The sequence below is a fragment of the Lithobates pipiens genome, unplaced genomic scaffold, assembly GCF_037356315.1.
Source record: "Lithobates pipiens isolate NorthernLeopardFrog02 unplaced genomic scaffold, aLitPip1_a1.2 Scaffold_3, whole genome shotgun sequence".
NCBI lineage: Eukaryota > Metazoa > Chordata > Amphibia > Anura > Ranidae > Lithobates > Lithobates pipiens.
The window spans coordinates 164,440,915-164,461,788 of NW_027507790.1; the positions used below are offsets into that span (position 1 = coordinate 164,440,915).

Below are 20,874 nucleotides of genomic sequence, written 5' to 3' on the forward strand. Positions count from 1 at the left end.
CTAAGGACACCTCCCAGGCATGATATTTAAAGGAATATTTTATTTTTATTGTTTCACTTTAAGCATTTTTAAAATCACTGCTCCCGAAAAAATGTCAGTTTTTAAAACTTTTTTTTTGCATTGACTCGGGTCCCCAAACACTTTTTATGGCAATAACTTGCATATAAGCCTTTAAAATTAGCACCTTTGACTTTTCATGTTCGTGTCCCATAGACTTTAACGGTATTCACGTGTTTGAACTAATCATTTGCCTGTTCGCATGTTCTGCAGCGAAACAAACCGTGTGGGGGGTGTTTGGCTCATCCCTGGTAGGGATGTCATAATTTACATAACCAATATTTTTCCTCAACACAGTAACAGCAAAGGATATTACTATAAACTTGACTCAACATAGAAAAAAAATTAAGAAAAAAAATGAAAACATACTGTTCTTGCATATCAACCCAGTCACAACGCAACCTTTCATTTTCTTTCTGAAGATGTTCATTTCTGCTATGTAATTCTGTTGCAGTGTTTAGGCAATGTGTAATTAATTCGTTGATTATTTCTGCTGGTTCTTTGATCATTTTGAGTTGCAGTGATCCAAGTTTAAACTGAAAAATGCAACAACAAAAAACAACAACAATTAATGCAGATCAGTGAACATTTAAAATTACATTTTGCTTAGAATTTAATACCCCACACAAATACTCTGTTCAGCCTTACTTTGTGACCACTGACAGGTTAAGTGAATAACATTGATTATCTCATTATAAGGACATCTGAAAGTCAGTGAGATATATTAGGTAGCAAGTACATGTTTTACCCTGGAAGTTTATTGTTTCGAAAGCAGAATAAAATGGGCATCGCAGTTTGTTGTGTATGGGGCTGCTTAGCTGCAGACCGCTCAGCGTACCCCATGCTGGCCCATGTTCACAGCCAAAAGTGCCTACAATGGACATGTAAGAATCAGAGCAATAGAAGAAGGTGACCTGGTTTGATGAAACATGTTTTTTTTTTTTTTTACATCATGTGGATGGCCGGGTGCATGTTCGTCATTTACCTAAGGAAGAGATGGAACCAAGATGCACTATAGGAAGAAGTAAAGACGGCGGAGGCAGTGTGATGCTTCAGGCAATGTTCTGCTGGGAAACCTTGGTCTTGTCATTCATGTGGATGTTACCTGGAATGAACTACCTATCTAAATATTTTTTCTGACCAAGTACACCCTTTCATGGAAACTATATTCCCTGATGGCAGTGGCCAGCAGGATAATGCACCTGCCACACTGCAAAGAATGGAGAAACACAATAAGTTTAAGGTGTTGACTTTGCCAAATTCTCCAGATCTCAGTTCAATTGAGCATCTGTGTGCTGTGCTGTAAAAACAAGTCTGATCCATAGAGGCCCCACCTAGCAACTTACAGGACTTAAAGGATCTGCTACTGATGGCTTGGTGGCAGATATCAAATCATACTTTCAGAAGTCTAGTGGGGTCCATGTCTCGATGGGTCAAGACTATTTTGCAAGCAAACACAGGGACCTACTCAATATTAGGTGGGTGGTCATAAAGTTATAGCTGATCGGTGTATATTGCTGAATTACAGTATGGCATTAAGTGCAATTGCACATGGCATATTCCAAACCTGCTGCGGAAACACAAAATAGGAAAAGGGACTTCCATTTTTTACAGTGGTAGTAAAAACACAATTAGTGGTTAACAGCATGTTCCTGCCACTACATTTTTTTGTCCAGTGTATTTGTAAAAAGATAGTATTTATGCTAAAATGGCAAAATTACAGCACACTTAACAACTATATACTAAAACAGTATACAATGGGGTTGATTTACTAGTACAGAAATGTGCAAAATCTGGTCCAGCTTTCATAAAAACCAATCATCGTCTAGGTTTTTTTGACAAAGTTTCATTGAACAAGCTGAAGTTAGATTAAAAGTCAGATAGATTTGAAACATGTTCTATTTCTAGGTCCGTCGCATTTATTTTTAGAAAAAACGATCGGACTAGCCCACACACGATCGGATTGTCCAATGGACTAATCCCTTCGGATCTAGTCTGCCGGAAAGTCCGGTAGTGTGAACGCGGCATAACTATTTGGGGAACTGGATAAATCAGTGGGTTTACTTCCACTCTAACTGAGCAAACTGAAGAAAGAAGCAGATTGGTGAATCTAGATTCCATCTACACCAGTTTTGAGAAATTACCCTCCTTATTCTTGTGATGGAATAGACTGTAAATAAGGTTATAAATCAGTGTTTCTCAACCTATTTCCAGTCAAAGCCCCCCAGAAAAGTACACTATATTGTCAAAAGTATTGGGGCATCTGCCTTTACACGCACATGAACTTTAATGGCATCCCAGTCTTAGTCCACAGGGTTCAATATTGAGTTGGCCCACACTTTGCAGCTATAACAGCTTCAATTCTTGTAGTAAGGCTGTCTACAAGGTTTAGGAGTGTGTCTATGGGAATGTTTGACCATTCTTCCAGAACCGCATTTGTGAGGTAAGGCACTGATGTGGACAAGGAGGCTTGGCTTCCAGTCTCCACTCTAACGCATCCCAAAGGTGTTCTATCAGGTTGAGGTCAAGACTGTGCAGGCCAGTCAAGTTCCTCCACCCCAAACTTGCTGATCCATCTCACACATGTGAGCTATCGCCGCAAAAGTCAGATCATAGGCAATCATTCTAGCACTAGACTTCCTTTGTAAATCAAAAGTGGCAACCTGTAATGGCTTTTAACGTATCACCTATAAACAGCAAAATGTACGTCATTTGTCGCCGTTGCATGGGGGGAGTGTACAATTTTAAAGCGCAACATGTTTGGTATCTATTTACTCGACATAACATCTTATAATCTACAAAAGAATTGGGTTATGTATTGTGGGTTTTTTACCATTAAAATTCAAAAACTTGTATTTTTTTTTAAATTGAGTTTAAAAAATCACTGTGCAACAGCGTAACATAAAAAAATTGCAAAACCCACCAACTTATTCTCTAGGGTATCGTCATATATATATATATATATATATATATATATATATATATATATATATATATATATATAAAGGATCAGTAGAAAAACTCCCTTACAGACTAGAAGCTATTCGTCCGCTTTGGAAAACACCACAAAAGGTTGAAATACTGCAAGCAGGAGTATCTCATTTCCTTTGTAGAACTGCTCCCAGCTTCACTGCTTGTAGGTACTATCACCACCCACCTCCTGAAAATCTCTCAGGGCAAGGGATAAAAGGGTTAAAGTGATTGTAAACCCATACCTTGTAAGACAACCCATTTAGTGTAAAATAGAAATTAAAGGCAAAAAATTTTTGTATAGATATATATATTTTTTTTAAAGTAATCACATTCCTTCTGTTCTCAGCTGTATAAGAGCTGGGGGAGGAGAAGAAGCAGCAGCACTCTGCACAAGTCTGATCATTGGAGGAGAGCACACCAAGTTCCCAGCATAGCTAGAGACATGACTATGCTGTGCTCTCCTGCTAAGTGTGGTCCGTTTTTAATAGGAAAGCAAGGGGACTAGCAGGAACACCAGGGATTTCACATAAAGGAAACAATACAAATAAGGGAAACTTATTTGTACAGGATAATTTCCCATACAAGTACATGGTACAGCAGGCATAAATCAGGAATACAAAGTATTGGGGTAACAAACGCTTTAAAGAAGAACTGCAGTCTTCTCACATAATTTGTAATAAAAACATCTTTGCCATTCTGAAGCGTCCCTCCAACCACTTTGCATATTATTTTATATATACTGTAATTCTGTACTTGCCAAATATGCTGCATAAATCTCCCTCCACTGAGTCTGGCTGCATCCATTTTAACTGTGGGCAGCTGAAGCTGCTGTCTGTTCACTTCTTGGATTTACACAGACACACAGAGGCGTAGATCAAGCTCTGCAGCTCTCATTGGCCCTCTTATGACTCATCCCCCTCCCTTCCTGGCAAACTTTCACAAGAGTGAGAGAGAAAGCTGTGCATAATGTCATAAGCCTAGGGTTTTTAACAGACAAGAAACAGGAAGTGGGCTGTATAAGGTATTTACTGGCAGAAAAAAAAAATGTTTTACTATCCAAAGTTAAAACAACAAGGGCAGAAGATTTAATAGATGGAAAGATGAAAAAATGACTGAAGCACACTGCTGTCCTTTTGAAAGCTTGCTACATGTAACAGTCTCTCCCCTTTAGAATCACTGGGTGTACTGACATATTCAATCTGTCCACCTTGCTCCCACTGCTCTCAGGCAAGATTCTTCCTCAAACCGTTCTGCTGATAGAATCTTCCTAAGACAACCCAAGCCCAGCCTGGAGGCAGAGGCCCTCCTAGACCTAGGGGACCCCAACTAGGCCCACGACAGCCTCCTCAGCACTCCATTTTTCATCTGACTGTCTTGCTAGCATGGCTCCCCCATATTTAAGGGCTGACTCAACCACCCTGGCAGGACATTCTGCCTGAGGATTGGCCAAGTTCCCTAAAGTATGCAAATCAGCCCTCCTGGCCTCTGCTCACTAACTTCTAGAAACTTCCAGATCAAGGATGTACCAGCGACTTGCATCTGTGAGTCATCCAGCCTGACCTGCAGTAACCCTGACCTAATTTCTAACAAAACGTAGCCATAAGCCTAAATTTGCCTGCCTGCACTGGCACTAGTAACATATATATAATATATATATATATATATATATATATATATATATATATATATATATATATATACAGTATCTCAAAAAAGTGAGTACACCCCTAACATGTTTTTAAATAGTGTATATCTAAAAAAAAAAAGAAAAAAAAAAACTGAAAAAAATACACTTTGCTACAATTTAAAGTAGGGTATGTACAGTTGTATAACGATGACAATTTGCTGTCCCCGCAAAATAACTCAACACACAGCCATTAATGTCTAAACTGCTGGCAACAAAAGTGAGTACACCCCTAAGAGAAAATGTCCAAATTGGGCCCAATTAGCCATTTTCCCTCCCCAGTGTCATGTGACTCATTAGTGTTACAAGGTCTCAGGTGTGAATGGGGAGCAGGTGTGTTAAATTTGGTGTTATCACGCTCACTCTCTCATACTGGTCACTGGACATTCAACATGGCACCTCATGGCAAAGAAAAAAGAATTGTTGCTCTACATAAAGATAGTCTAGGCTATAAGATGATTGCCAAGACACTGAATCTGAGTTGCAGCATGGTGGCCAAGACCATACAGCTGTTTAACAGGGCAGGTTCCATTCAGAACAGGCCTCGTCATGGTTGACCAAAGAAGTTGAGTGCACATCCCGAAGGTTGTCTTGAGAAATAGACGTATGAGTGTTGCCAGCATTGCTGCAGAGGTTGAAAGGGTGGGGGGGATCAGCCTGTCAGTGCTCAGGCACTATGCCACACCCTATATCAAATTGGTCTGCATGGCTTTCATCCCAGAAGGAAGCCTCTTCCAAAGATGATGCACAAGAAAGCCCGCAGTTTGCTGAAGACAAGCACATTAAAGACATGGATTACTGGAACCATGTCCTGTGGTCTGATGAAACCAAGATAAACTTATTTGGTTAAGATGCTGTAAAGCGTGTGTGGCGGGAACCAGGTGAGGAGTACAAAGACAAGTGCGTCTTGCCTACAGCCAAGCATGGTGGTGGGAGTGTCATGGTCTGGGGCTCCATAAGTGTTGCTGACACTGGGGAGCTATAGTTTATTGAGGGAACCATGAAAGCCAACATGTACTGTGACATACTGAAGCAGAGCATGATCCACTCCCTTTGGAGACTGTGCCACAGGGCAGTATTCCAAGATGATGATGACCCCAAGCATACCTCCAAGATGACCATTGCCTTGCTAAAGAAGCTGAGGCATCTGTGGGTCATCCTCAAATGGAAGGTGGAAGAGCGCAAGGTCTCTAACATCCACCAGCTCCATGATGTTTTCATGGAGGAGTGGAAGAGGACTCCAATGGCAACCTATGAAGCTCTGGTGAACTCCATGTCCAATAGGGTTAAGGCAGTGCTGGAAAATAATGGTGGCCACACAAAATATTGCCACTTTGGGCCCAATTTGGGCATTTTCACTTAGGGGTGTACTCACTTTTGTTGTAAGCGGTTTAGACATTAATGGCTGTGTTGAGTTATTTTAAGGGGACAGAAAATGTACACTGTTATACAAGCTGTACACTTACTACTTTACATTGTAGAAAAGTGTAATTTCTTCAGTGTTGTCATATGAAAAGATATAATAAAATATTTACAAAAATGTGAGGGGTATACTCACTTTTGTGAGATACTGTATATGATTGGGGAGATAGCATTTATTTGGTTTGGGTAATGACATACACTTTTGTGAGATACTGTATATATAAAATATACAGATATAGTTGACAAGCTGGGAATGTTCTTCATAGCAATTATCCTGATGTAGCCTTTTATGTTTAATCCATAATTCTTTGCACAGACAAAATGGGGTGAAAGGGAAAATGTTATAGACAGCATGGATAGAACAACTATGTAAAGCAGATATTCTATCACAGAGATGGTTGCTGAAACCAGTTAGGTGAGCCAACCATATATTGCACTGATGTACTGTATCTCTGATTTACAAGTACATATTTCTAGGCTGCATCATTAATCCCTCAACATTTCATGTGTAACGTGATTATGAAACCGTGTCATAGTTTTTCAAAAATATAGCCAGGAAATGTCATTCTTTGATAGTCCTTCATATTTCACTTGAAGTATTCATTAATGTTATGTCAACCTGAACTTTCAGTTTCATACTAGGAAAACTCAATGTACATGATTAACAGTACTGTCTGTGACTTGTCTTAGTCTTTTATTACCAAAGTAACTATTTGTATGTTCACAGTATGTCGATCACATATCATCTTTTACTCAGAATACTAAAGACCGATGACTAGCCAGTATAAGTGCAATTATAAATCATACTTGTCAAACAGAAAAGCAAAATGGAAGAGAAATCAGATCAGTTACTTCATCACTGCAAGTTTTTAGATTATCCTTTAATCGTTTAGCAAACCTTACTAAGGATTGCAATAATATCCAGTATTCTTTGAGGCTTTTTGTATTGAGAAATGCAGATCCTGCCATTGCGGACCACATTAGAAAATTCAAGTTACCTGGCTTGTTTCTCCGTGCAATGAGTCACCAATGTGAAACAAGCATGCAGATACAAAGGTAGAGAGAGGAAATCAGAGAACCTAATTTGCATACTTGTTCCTGAATCAGTGACTGGAAGACACTCCATAAAATTCAGCAAGTCATACCTGGATCAAAATTCAGCCAGTCCAGCAGGGACCAATCGAAATTTGATCCCTCCTAGACAGTAAGCTCTAACGAGCAAAGCCCCAGTTACTCCTATATTAAATTGTATTGTAACTGTACTGTCTGCCCTAATGTTGTAAAACGCTCCGCAATCCTGTATAATAATAATAATAATAATGTATGGGCAGGCTGATTGTACTCAAGTCAATCCACCAGCCTGTTGGAATTTTTTACATTTGCCAACTGCCGATGGCTATAGCTGCTAGCAGTAACCATTGTGTTCTGCCTGCCGAGAAGAGTCCCCGTGCCCCACCTTTAAAAAAAAATCATAACTTTTATTGAGCTTTTATTATACGATCATGTGACCTTACAGACTATCTAACTAACCCAGTTGCCAAGGACGCATCTCAATTGGCAGCAGTTGGAGCACTTTGACAGTGTGGCTCCTGTTTGGAGCTGCTGTCAACCAACATAAGAGCGCTGGGTGGGGGAGTGGTGGCAAAGTAGACTACGGGAGCATAGGCACATCCTGTGTCACCACAACATCCTGTACCTCCAAGCAACAAACTAAGGGACACAAACTGACCACTGCTTCTGTACTTTATGTAGTCAAATAACAAGAGGAAACAAGGTGAACTGTCAAGACCAGCAGGTATTTTTGTGAATGAATGAGAATTAAAGTATAATTTGGGCTTTACAAGAAGATATGTCAGTACACACATACATACTGTATGATTAAAGTGGTTCTAAAGGGAGACTTATTTTAACTTTATGCATTAAGTTAAAAAAAAAAAAAATTCTGTGTGTAGCTCCCACCCCTTTCGCATGAATGCCCCCAGAACAAGCAGCTTACTCTGGGGGCACTTGGAAGGGGGGGGGGACTAGAAAATTGTCAGTGGTCCCCAGAAAAGGTGTATCGTGGCTGCTCTGTGCAATACCAATGCACAAAACATGTAAGCATAATATGTTTGTTATATAAAGTAAAGTACCTTCAGAATCACTAATATCAATTTTAGGGTTAAAATATTTTAAAATAAGCCTATATATTAACTTTTATATTCATATACAGTATATATATATATATATATATATATATATATATATATATATATATATATTGTACATATATGCTATATGCATTAAAGGGCTGAAGTAAGCTACATACTGTACTTCTTAAACTAAGGGCATCCTGTCAATTTGCTGCAATTTATCAGCGTAACACTGTTCAGGCTTATCAAAAAGGATGACCACTTGTTGGAAGGAAGGAACCACTTTTTAACACCCACATGGCACACTCACTGGAGACGGATAAAAAATTCATGCCACACGCTGGGTTAAGTCAAATTAGCTGTGTAAATATATGAGAATAGATAAGTGCTTGTGTCTAATCTCCCAAATTAAGTGAAGGATTAAATACCTAATAAGTCCAGACATGTCAGATTTGTGAATGAGTGAAAGCGGGAAGTGAAGTGTTTCTTGGTGATTATATGGACTAATGGTGACATATCATTGGGGGGATGCAGAATGGCAGGACCCAGGGATCAGATCCACAGTAATCCCATTAGCAGGTCAGATGACTGCTGCACTGTGTAAGGAATCAAGATAAATTCCAAAAATAAAAAAAGATAAAAACCTCATCTGTTGCAAAACCCATTACCTTAGTGCATTTAGGGAAAAGTAATGGTTGACCTAAAAGAGTAGGAGCACTTACCTTCTGTGTATTACCCAACTAGCTGGGGTCCCACAACGTTGCTGCATAAATTCTAACCCAGCACTAGGTTTGAAGATTACATAGGGCTAGAGACCCTCATCCTTGTCCGGGTAAAAGTGTCTCAGCTGGGCAGATTATCACTCAACCAATTGTGGCATCATCACAAAAATAAAAAGGAGGCACATACACTCAATTTCTGCACTTTCATTTTTTTTTTGCTTTGCTTAACAGTGAAAGGAGCAGATGAAAACAAATACACACTACTCACTCTCATTGATCGAAAGTAACCCATTTACTTTGCCATAAATGCACCTAAAGGTTCACTTTAAAAAAAATCCTATTTCTCAAGCCTGATAGTTCAGTAATAAAGCAATAGACTCACTTGCGTTACCCTCTAGCTGGCTTAAAGCGGAAGTCCACCCAATTTTGAGAGGTGGTCTTAAACGAAAGACCACCTCTCTACCCCTTGTTTTTGGATATTTAAAAAAAAAAAAAACTTACTAACTTACCTTTTTTTGGAAGTACTAAGAGAACTTCCAATCCAACCGAGCCGCGGCTGAGGAAGTCCCATCCTCTTCTGCGGCAAGCCCCCCGTTTTCTTCTGGGACATGTGCGTGTCCCAGAAGACAAACTGGCCATTCACAAAGCGCATCGCAGGACTCACGCATGCACAGTCGGAAACCGACAGTTTAGCTGCAAGGCTCCACTGCCGCTTTCTCTTAGTTGGAATGGCCTCGGGGGCCTGACATCGCTGGCTCCCTGGACAGGTAAGTGTCCTCATTAAAAAAGTGTTTGCAGCTGCTGACTTAAAAAAAATAAAATAATCATAATTTCAGTTGGAACACTGCTATAAGCAGCAGTAAGTATTCTCTACAAATTACTTGTAATTGTCAAATATTTTTGTAAAAGGCACTGCACAAGTGTATCCTATCTCCTACCTATTAAATTGGGTTATTCATGGGCAATGGACATTTTGTAAATGACTAAGAACATAAGTGTTGCTGTTTCAACCAGATACCTACTTTCATCATCTTATCGGTATAAAAAGTTCACTTTTATAAGTTTGAATAGGTTAGCTAAAACAAACATCCAGAGCCAGGCAGTTGAAATAGCTATGACTAAGGGCTCATGCACATTTGAGCTCAAAAATGCTCCTTATACAGGCACCTCCATGGGGTTTATTTACTAAAACTGGAGAATGCAAAATCTAGTGCAGGTCTGCATAGAAATCAATCAGCTTCCAGATTTTGAAAAAATTGATATATTACAGCGCTCACAATAGTGCAAATGGCCTAATGGCCACTAGTCTCCCTTAATAGAATTTAGCATTTGTGGAGGAGACACTTTTTGCCTCCTGAAAAAATGGGTGCTATGCGTTATTCTATTGGCCAAATAAGGGGGATGTGACCATAATTCTGTACATATAGGCGGCTCTTTTAACCAGAAATGTGGTTCTTGATGACGCTCTGTGGGAGGGCAAAATGCGTTGACACAATTTCCGGTTCTGAGTTCAAACAGTGTCTTTTGCGGTTGTCGGTGAAACGCACACCACCAGCAGCGTTTCTTATTGTAATCTTTTACCATTACATGCTTGATTTTACCTATCTTTTTCAAGTACTCATTTTTAAGCTGCACAATAAACAATTTGCCAAACAGTACTTCACTATTAGTCCACTCTTTTATCTCTTTTTGGACACTAATATCCACGTATGAATGTTATGATATGGGAGATCTTTGCATCCTGAAGTGAATCCGCCATCCCTGGCCAACACTTGAAGTCTGCACGACTCCTAGAATGAAAATCTAGGGGTCCATTCCATCCGGTGAGTGGGGACACAGGATGGGGTGTGGCACATCTTGAATTTTGGAGCACTATTGTACTTTATCGATTGGAGCACATCATTCACTATTATATGGACATTTACTCATTGATTAACTGTTTTCATTTATGTGTTTGCTTATTAATATTTTTCACTATTGTGAGCGCTGTAATTTTATCAATTTTTCAATTTGCCAAGTGATTAGCACCTTGTGTACAGCAGCTGCAATTTATACACTATTTAATATCTTGTTCACATTCTCACTTTAGGCAGGAGTTTATATATTTAGAATATATTTTGTTTAGCTTCCAGATTTTATTGTCAAAGCTCAATTGAACAAGTTGAAGTTAGAAGCTGAGTTCTACCAATGGATCCATCCACTTAGACTTGCCGTCTGCTGCCGGAACTAAATTGAGTCGGGCTGAATGCTTTTCAGCCATTTACATATCCTATGTACACGCAGTACATACATTTCATAAAGCTGCTGTAGCACTTAGAGAAGGAAATAGTTCATTTGGACCAGTTTGGTACAAAGGAACCATTTCAATTGAAAGAAACATGGAGATCTTATTTAAAGAAGTGCTCCAATGAAAGCACCTCTTTCAAGAATAAATATGCTTTGCACTGAGCTATAACTGACCATATCGTGTGTGAATGTCAGTCGGTTCTTGATAAACTGTACAAAATAAACCCTGCTGGCCCCTTCCTGCTTTTTTTTTACTCAGCCCTTTAGGTTTTGTTCACACTGCTGTGTAGAGTGGCTCACATCAGGAGTCCAATGCACCCACGTTCTTCATTACAGGGATGAATCTGGCCCAAATTTTTGGCTGGATTGGAACCTGAAACAGACCAGAAGATGCCCAGGACTCTTCTTCAAACTGCTCCACAGCCGTCCCAGAGCTGTGTGAACCGGCTCCACTGAAAGCCGGTCACAGTCTCCTGACATGCAAATTGGATCCGGAAACCGCATCCAATCCGCCCTAGTGTAAGCCCAGCCTCATGATGTGTATGGGCAACTTACCTGTCTTCTGATGCCTTGTTGATGTTGAATGTACAATCTATAGGGTCAATTAGGTTTTCTAGTCAATATAATTTAAATTAATTAACGCCTACAAAACTGGTATTTTAGTTTTGAAGGATACTAGTAGACTTAATAATTTACCAGATTCGTATATCTCTGTGTCATTCCACTGGCCATAATACTTCACCTGAGCATCTAGCTCCACTAATGCCCCGTACACACAATCAGACTTTCCGACAACAAAACCTTGGATTGTTGTTCGAATGATGTTGGCTCCAACTTGTCTTGCATACACACGGTCACAAAAATGTTGGCCAACAATTACAAACGTGGGAACGTGGTCATGTACAAGACGTATGATGAGCCAAGAAAAAGGAAGTTCAATAGCGCCTTCTGCTTGATTCTGAGCATGCGTGAACTTTTGTGCATCGAAATTGTGTACACACGATCGGAAATTTGAGAACCTGCTAGCCAACATTTGTTAGTGTAAAATCCGACAATAAATGTTCGATGGAGCATACACACGGTTGGACTTTCAGCCAACAAGCTCACATCCAACATTTGTTGTAGGAAAATCCAATCGTGTGTAGGCTCCATGCACACTGGGCTTGAAAGTAAAAAAACACTTATATAGAAAATGTCTTTTACAAAGTTTAGACAAGTTTAGGAGAGTATTATGGAGTTTTTTTCTGCCAGTAAGCTCCTATAAAGTCCACAAACCAGTTTTTTCCTGCCTCTAAACATTGAGCTCAAAATATGCCTGTAATAGTCCTAATGTGCATGGACACATAGGATAACATTGTTGCTTCTACAGAAGTTTTGTGTTCTGACTGTAGAAGCAACTAAATTTTTTTAAGCCAGTGTGCATGGAGCCTTACTGTATCAATCCTAGCCTTAAAAAAGGGTCTCAAGCACTATTTTTTCTCTGGAATTGGATCTGATGACTGATCCCTGATGAAATGTTTGAATCCTTTATTACCCTTTATCTATACATCCCAGAAAGACCACTGCTATAACATATGCAACTGCAAAACTCACAGGACAAACTAGAAAGAAGGTGAAATTATATATATAGACACCTTGAGGTCCCTGATTTTTGCAAGTATGTGGCAGATGGCAAATCTTATATTTGCTTGAGGTTTGCTTTAACCTCCTCGCGCCCGCCCTATAGTCGAATGACGGCCGTAGTGCAGGCGCCTTCGTCCGGGAGGCCGTCCCTGGACATCCTGATGTTTACTCCCGCAATGCGCGCCGCCGCGGGCGCGCATCGGGGAAGTTCTGTGTTTGCCGTGTCTCCCGGAGACAGGCAAACACAGATCGCTGTAAACGGCCAATCACAGCGGCCGTTTACAGTGCGATTGGCGTGTCCAATGTGAGATGATCTCATATGTAAACATGTGAGATCATCTCGCAGCGCCGCTCTCCCTCCTCACACAGACAGCGTCTGAGGAGGGAGAGATGAACGGCTGCAGTGGCCGTAAGTGTAAAAAAAAATAGTGCCATCCTCCCCCAGTGCCATCCTCTCCCAGTGCCATGCTCCCCCAGTGCCATGCTCCCCCAGTGCCATCCTGCCCAACTGCCTTCCACCCCAGTGCCATCCTGCCCCAGTGCCACCCACCCCAGTGCCATCCTTCCCCAGTGCCATCCACCCCAGTGCCACCTGTTAGTGCTATCTGTCCCCAGTGCCACCTGTTAGTGCTATCTGTCCCCAGTGCCACCTGTTGTCAGTGCCATTTGTCATCAGTGCCACGTATAAGTGCCATCTGTCATCAGTGCCACGTGTCATCAGTACCACATAGTGCCATCTGTCATCAGTGCCACATATTAGTGCCATCTGTCATCAGTGCCCCGTATCAGTGCCATTTGTCATCAGTGCCACCTGTCAGTATCACGTGCCATCTGTTGTCAGTGTCACGTGTCATCAATGCCACTTATCAGTGCCATCTGTCATCAGTGTCACGCTTCATCGGTACCACGTATTAGTGCCATCTATCATCGGTGCCACGTATTAGTGCAATCTGTCATCAGTGCCACGTATTAGTGCCATCTGTCATCAGTGCCACGTGTTATCAGTGCCACGTATAAGTGCCATCTGTCACCAGTGCCACATATTAGTGCCATCTGTCATCAGTGCCACGTGTCATCAGTGCCACATATAAGTGTCATCATTGCCACGTATCAGTGCCATCTGTCATCAGTGCCACATGTCATTGTCCTGGTGCTCCAGGGCCTTCAAAAGTGTAATAGGTAGTCAACAAGTTAGATGTGTAATTTATGCTCCTAGAACACTTGATGGCGCTTCCTGAATGTTGGGTCTCTCTATGTGGCCAGGCTGTGAAAAAGTCCCACACATGTGGTATTGTAATACTCAGGAGTAGCAGAATTTTTTGCGGGTGTCATTTGTGGTATACACATGCCACGTGAGAGAAATAACCTATTACAATGACAATTTTGTGGAAAAAAATAAAAAAAATGAAAAATCTTAATTTTGCAAAGAATTGTGGGAAAAAAATGACAACATTAAAAAGCTCACCATGCCTCTTACTAAATACCTTGGAATGTCTACTTTCCAAAAAGGGGTCATTTGGGGGCTATTTGTACTTTCCTGGCTTGTTCGGGTCACAAGAAGTGAGATCGGCCACCAGTACATCAGATGTGATCAATTTTGTGCGATTCGCACCACAGCTTGTAGACTCTCTAACTTTCACAAAGACCAAATAATATCCACTAATTTGTTTTTGTTTTTTTACCTAAGATATGTAGCAGTATAAATTGTGGCCAAAATTTATGAAGAAAAATTAATAGTTTGCATAATTTTGTCACAGAAACAAAGAAATATGCATTTTTTTTTCAAAAATGTTGGTCTTTTTTCATTTATAGCGCAAAAAATAAAAACCCCAGAGGTGATCAAATACCACCAAAAGAAAGCTCTATTTGTGGGAAAAAAAGGACAAAAAATTCATTTGGGTACAGTGTCGCATGACTGAGTAATTGTCATTCAAAGTGTGAGAGCACCGAAAGCTGAAAATTGGTCTGGGCAGGAAGGGTGTTTAAGTGGCCAGTAAGCAAGTGGTTAATCACTATAGACAATCAGCTTCAGAGTCAATGCCAGCTCCTACAAACGGAGACAAGGGACAGTTTTGAAGAATTTCTTGCCATACCGATGAGAAGGACATTAAAATAAAGACAAAAGCCTTTATCAGATAGCCCACTTATTAAAACCTCCAAAATAGCATATTCATATATTTAAAGTCATTTTATGTTTTACATAGTTAGAACCACATTATTTAAAACTGTTTAGGACATTAAACAAGAAGCAACATGCTGAATTAAAGAAACAGAACATAAACCCTATGGGAAAGAGAACTCACATATAGAATTCCAAGAAAACACGGTGGGGGATGGATTCCTGGAAAAGTCAACTACTGTTAAATAAAGTTACCCAGAATCGTTTTAAAAGGGCATGCTAAATGAACTATTCTAGTCTGCTTTTCACTTTATGTTACTTTCTAAAATATTTCAGAAAGAAGAAAGAAATTCTACACTAAACTAACTTTACCATTTTAGAGGAAATCAAAAACAATTTATTCAACTGAAAATAATCCTCTGACTTACTAAGAAACATTTGAGTAAAACAGTAAAACAAATTTTGTGAAAAAAATCAGATATCAGTGAAATTATGATAACTGCCTATCCCTTCCCAAAAAAATGAAATAAAAGCAAGATTTTATTTGCACATTGTTTCATCAGTGTTAGATTCTGAGATTTCTCAGGTTATATACATTCCAATATAATGCAAATCTTTGGGTCTGTACACAGGTAAATTATTTAAAAGATTAGGTTAACTTAGATCAAATTTGTTGATAATATATAAATATGTATAAATGGCAAACATGATCTACCTCTTATCAATATTCACCAGTATATTGAAATGGTAGAATGAAAAATCAGGCACTATGAGAACATGCCTTAACGATTAGTGAAAATCATCACATTAGTGAAAGTTTCCCTTCACTGTATGCGCACACACACACACACATACACTCACCAGCCACTTTATTAGGTACACCTGGCTAGTGCCAGGTTGGACCCCCGTCTGCCTTCATTCTTTATTTTTTATAAATTCTTTATTTTTTTAACAAGGATAATAATACAACATTGCATGTGAATACAACTATACAACATCTCCTCTATTTATCACATTCTTCCTCCCAAAGGAATTAATTACTATATTATTGTATTATCTTTAATCTGCTTCATCAGTTATTCTCATTTCCATATAATTCTCTCTACAACTACTTACTTTCTACCCTTGTCCCCTTTTCCTCTCTCCACTATCTAAAAATAACAAACATACCGAAAAAAAAATAATACAAAAATAAATAAAAATTCTGTATAATCTGTCCCCTAGCCACCCCCCCCCCAAATCGCCATATTCAGTCGTCCAGAATGAACACCCCAAGATTATTCCGATGATTTTATTTAGGGATTTTGCTCCCTATATTTAATATAGGGTGTCCAGACTTTCCAATATTTATCCTCCTGCTCTCTCAGCATCATAGTAAGGTTTTCCATTTGCTGGATTTCTGATATTCTACCTAGCCATTGTGATCTAGTTGGAGATGCAGTATTTTTCCAGAGAACGGGAATGCATGCTTTTGCTGCCATCAGCAAATGCCTCAAGAGGGAGTTTTTGTATTTTTCAATAGATACTGGAATATCATTTAGTAAGAAAGCTACTGGATTTTCTCCAAGAGACACTTCCGTAATTTCCTTAATTGTATCAGAGACCATCTTCCAAAATTCTTTTGATCTCGGACACTGCCAAAATATGTGTACCATAGTTCCCTCTGCCCCCCGGCATCGCCAACATGAATTCGATACCTTTGGGAATATCCGGTTCAATACTGTTGAGGTTCTGTACCATCTGGTCAAGATTTTATACCCCCCTTCTTGGTATCTAGTAGCCATTGAGGCCTTATGCGTAAACAAGAGAATCTTATTTTTCTGTGCTTTAGAAAATTACACCTAGCTCCCTTTCCCATGCTTGGACAAAGGCCAGTTCTTGTGGGGGTGCAGCTCAATTAACAAGGAGTATATGAAATATAATGAATGCCTCACTGGTTCCCTCTGCAAGCATATTTGCTCGAACTTTGATGGTGCATGTACTACTGGCATTCGTGATGTTATTACACGAACTGTGTTCGTCTAAATGGGTCTAGTTCCTCTCCAAACACCTGTTCAATCTCCTCATTAGTCATCATATGGTTGTCTACAGAGAAGTGCAGAGCCCTGCTAATTCCCCACCGCCTCAAGTCTTTAAAGCCCTGATCTATCATACCTGGTTCAAAACTCGGATTGCCCAATATTGGAATCATGGGACTTGGATATTTTGACACCTCAGTTTTCTTAAATATCTTTTTAATAATTTGCAGCGTGGCTCCCACTATCGGGTGTTTCTTCGCTGTCTGAGGTATTTCTTCGTCCCTGAGCCATGCAATTCCCTCCAAGGGTAGACAAAACAATGCTTGTTCCATATGTATCCAAGGCTTATCTTTTTGACCTACACCAGTCCAATACTTGTGCTAAATGTGAGGCTTCATAGTAACCAACTGGATCCGGGAGTCGGACCGCTCCTCTTTCTTTTGGCAGGGTTAAGATATCTCTACGAACTCGTACTGATTTTCCTGCCCAAATAAATTGCATAAACCTAGTTCTCAGGTCCTCCAGGAACCCTCGGCAAGGTCTGGAATAGATATAGTATTCTTGGCATTATGTTCATTTTTATAATATTAATTCTACCAAACCAAGTAAAGATTTCCTTATCCCATCGCTGGAAGTCTAATTTAATCTGTTGTGCCAATGGTACAAAATTTTATTTGAATACTCTACTTCATTTGTTTGGTATTTTAGTCCTTAAATAGCATATGTGGGAGTCTGTCCATCTAAAGTCTGATGATAACTGATTTTGAAAGTCAGCACTCACTCCCACTCCCATCGCTTCTGATTTATCATAATTTACCTTAAAGTTGGACATTCCCCCATATATGCGTATTTCAGATATTAAAGAAGGGAGAGATATAAGTGGAGAAGTTATAAAAAATAGCAAATCGTCTGCGTATGCAGCCAATTTGTGTTCTTTTCCAGTTATTGCAATTCCCCTAATATCTGGGTTGGCTCGTATAGTTCTTAAAAAAGGTTCCAATGTTAGAACGAAAATGATAGGCGAGAGTGGACACCCCTGCCGCGTCCCGTTACATATAGAGAAGGGTTCCAACATTATATAATTTATCTTAACCCTTGCCCTGGGGCCAATTATAAGTTTGTAATCCAGTTCAGCATCCCCCTTCCCAGTCCTATATGTTGTAACGTGGTTTTCAGGAATGTCCAATCCACCCTATCAAATGCTTTTTCTGCATCTGTAGATAAAAGTACTAATGGTTTTTGATGATGTTGGGAGAAGTGTATGGCGCTTACAACCCTCTGCGTATTTTCTCTGCCTTCTCTACCAGGAGTAAACCCCACTTGGTCCGAATGTATTAGGGAGGGAATATGCGTCAGTAGTCTAGTAGCGAATATTTTCATTAAAATTTTCAGATCTTCATTTAACAGTGAAATTGGACGTTAACTAGATCACTGTGATGGGTCTTTCCCCTCCTTAGGAATTACTGTTATATGGGCCATTAATGTCTCTGCTGGCAACTGCTGCCCATCCCGTATCGAATGAAATGCGGCTAGAAATTTTGGTGCCAGTTTTTCAAAGAAGGTCTTATAATACCGCAACGTGTACCAGTCAGGGCCTGGAGCTTTCCATGGTTTTAGCGATTTATGAGCCTCTTGGAGTTCCTCTAACGTAATCGGTCCATCTATATCCCCTGCTCTCTCTTCTGACAGCCTAGGCATTCCTGATGTTATTATGTATTCTTTTGCTTTTTCTCCTTTATTAGATGTCTTTAATATAGCTGCCTGGCCCTCTATTTGATATAAACTAGAATAATAATCACTAAATGCCTTTGCAATTGACTGTGAGGAGTTAACTAATACATCCCCCTGAGTTTTGATACGTTCAATGTGGTTCCGTGCTCTCTGAGTGTGTTAGGCAGCATCTTACTCAGTTTGTTCCCATATTCATAGAAAACGCGTCTACATCTGGTTAGCTTAGCTTTTGCTTTATCCATTAATAGCATATTTAATTCTTCCCGTAACTATACGAGCTTCTCCTTGGTCTGCTGTGCCAGGGATTTCTTATGTGCCAATTCCAATACCCGGATTTCACTGACCAAGGAATCTAACTTAGCACTCAGAGTCCGTTTCCTATACGCTCCCAGAGAAATGAGAACTTCTCTCATGTAACATTTATGAGCTTCCCATACACATAGTGGGGTTATTTCATCAGATTCATTAGTTACAAAGAAGAATTCCAATTCTTGGGCTATCCGTTTCTCATACTCCGATTCCCTCAATAATGTTTCGTTAATCTTCCAATTCCATTCTCGGGGACCTGGATATGCCTATTCTGTTACACAGTTAGTCGGTGCATGATCCGACAATGTAAATTAACCTATGGAGGCCTCGGATATACATAACAGGGCATCTTGAGGTATAAAAATTGAATCAATTCTACTGTATGTCTTGTGTTTTGGAGAAAAAAAAATGTATAGTCCCTGTCGTGTACATGGAGGGTTCTCCAGCTGTCCATTAATTGTAAATCCTGAAGTAGCCTCCTGGCTCTGCACAATTTTGCATATGAAAGATGTGAGGCCCCCCTTGAAACATCCAGACCAGGATCTAGCGCCATATCCAGGTCTCCTCCCAATATCAAGATCCCTTCTTTATTTTGAAGTACTATATTTAAATATGTCTCCAGAACTGTAACTTGGTCCTCATTCGGTAAATATAGGTTAACTAATGTAACCTTTTGTTCGCCCAACCATCCTTTTATAATCAGGAGATGACCTGCGTCATCCGTGACTATCTTCGATTCTTTCCACGGTATCTATTTTGCGAGAATAATTGATACTCCACTTGCTTTTGAGGTCTGAGAGGCACTATAGTACATTGTTGGAAGCTTCTGATTCCCTAGTCTTGGAATTTTATCCTTTCTAAAATGTGTCTCTTGTAAAAAAATAATTTGAGATTTAAGTCTCCTCAATTGTGCCAGCAGTCTATTACGTTTCTCTGGGCTATTTAGCCCCTTCACATTATAGGAGGTCATAGTTATCCTGGTCATCATTACGTTTAATTCTTTAAACCACCAGTACTGATGTCTTATGGCGAGGAGGGGGGGAGGAAGAAGGGGGAGGGGGAAAAAAACAAAAAAACAAGGCTTTGGCAACCTTTCCAGAAACCCCAAGTAATGTATATACTCGGCAACCATTTGGTGCCAATGCAATAAGCCAGGCCGCCTACTCTAAAAAAAATACGCCTCCGACTATCCCCCACTTGGAGGAGAGGTGTTAGCAGTGGGGAGAGTAAGTAAGCAGCTCAGCGATCTGAACTGATATCTATCCACATGCACCCTATAATCTACCTAAATACCCCCTTACAATATCCATATTTTAACGCCCAGATTTCTTCTCTTCCCCTTTTTTTCTTTTTTTTCTCTTCCCGTTCCTTTTAGCATACCTATCTTAGTACTCTTAGTATCCTTTCTCCTTAATCGTTGTACTTATGTCTCATCACCCTATCATATCATACTTAAAGGGTACTCGCGTTTTTCAAAGGAGAGAGAAAAAAAAAAAAACACAAAGCGGGGATGGGGGGGGGGGGGGGGGTGGGGCTGGGGGTTCCATTTTGTCTTCTGGTGTTTAGATCTCACACTATTAATGCCAGTTCATTTATCTCACTCCCAGTCTCCTAACAATAGATTTTAACCTTAACACTCTAGGAGTGTTACTACTCATGATGAGGAGGGATATCCCACCCTTCCCCTTTTTTCTCTCCCTTCCCTTCCCCTTGCCCCCCCCCCCTTATAATATGCAATCCCTTCACCCAAAAACCATCATATCTAAAATCCAAACCACCATCATCTTTTAATTATCCC

General features: G+C 40.0%; 1 protein-coding gene across 3 annotated transcripts in view; it reads right to left on the bottom strand.

Moving 5' to 3' along the window:
* Positions 1-20,874, bottom strand: part of XRCC4 (X-ray repair cross complementing 4) — a 577,202-nt gene that overhangs the window by 257,572 nt on the left and 298,756 nt on the right. For all 3 annotated transcript variants that reach the window (XM_077462443.1, XM_077462445.1, XM_077462444.1), the window contains exon 4: positions 427-593. In XM_077462443.1, coding sequence (XP_077318569.1) covers positions 427-593 — 167 coding nt within the window. The remainder of the gene's footprint in view (positions 1-426; positions 594-20,874) is intronic.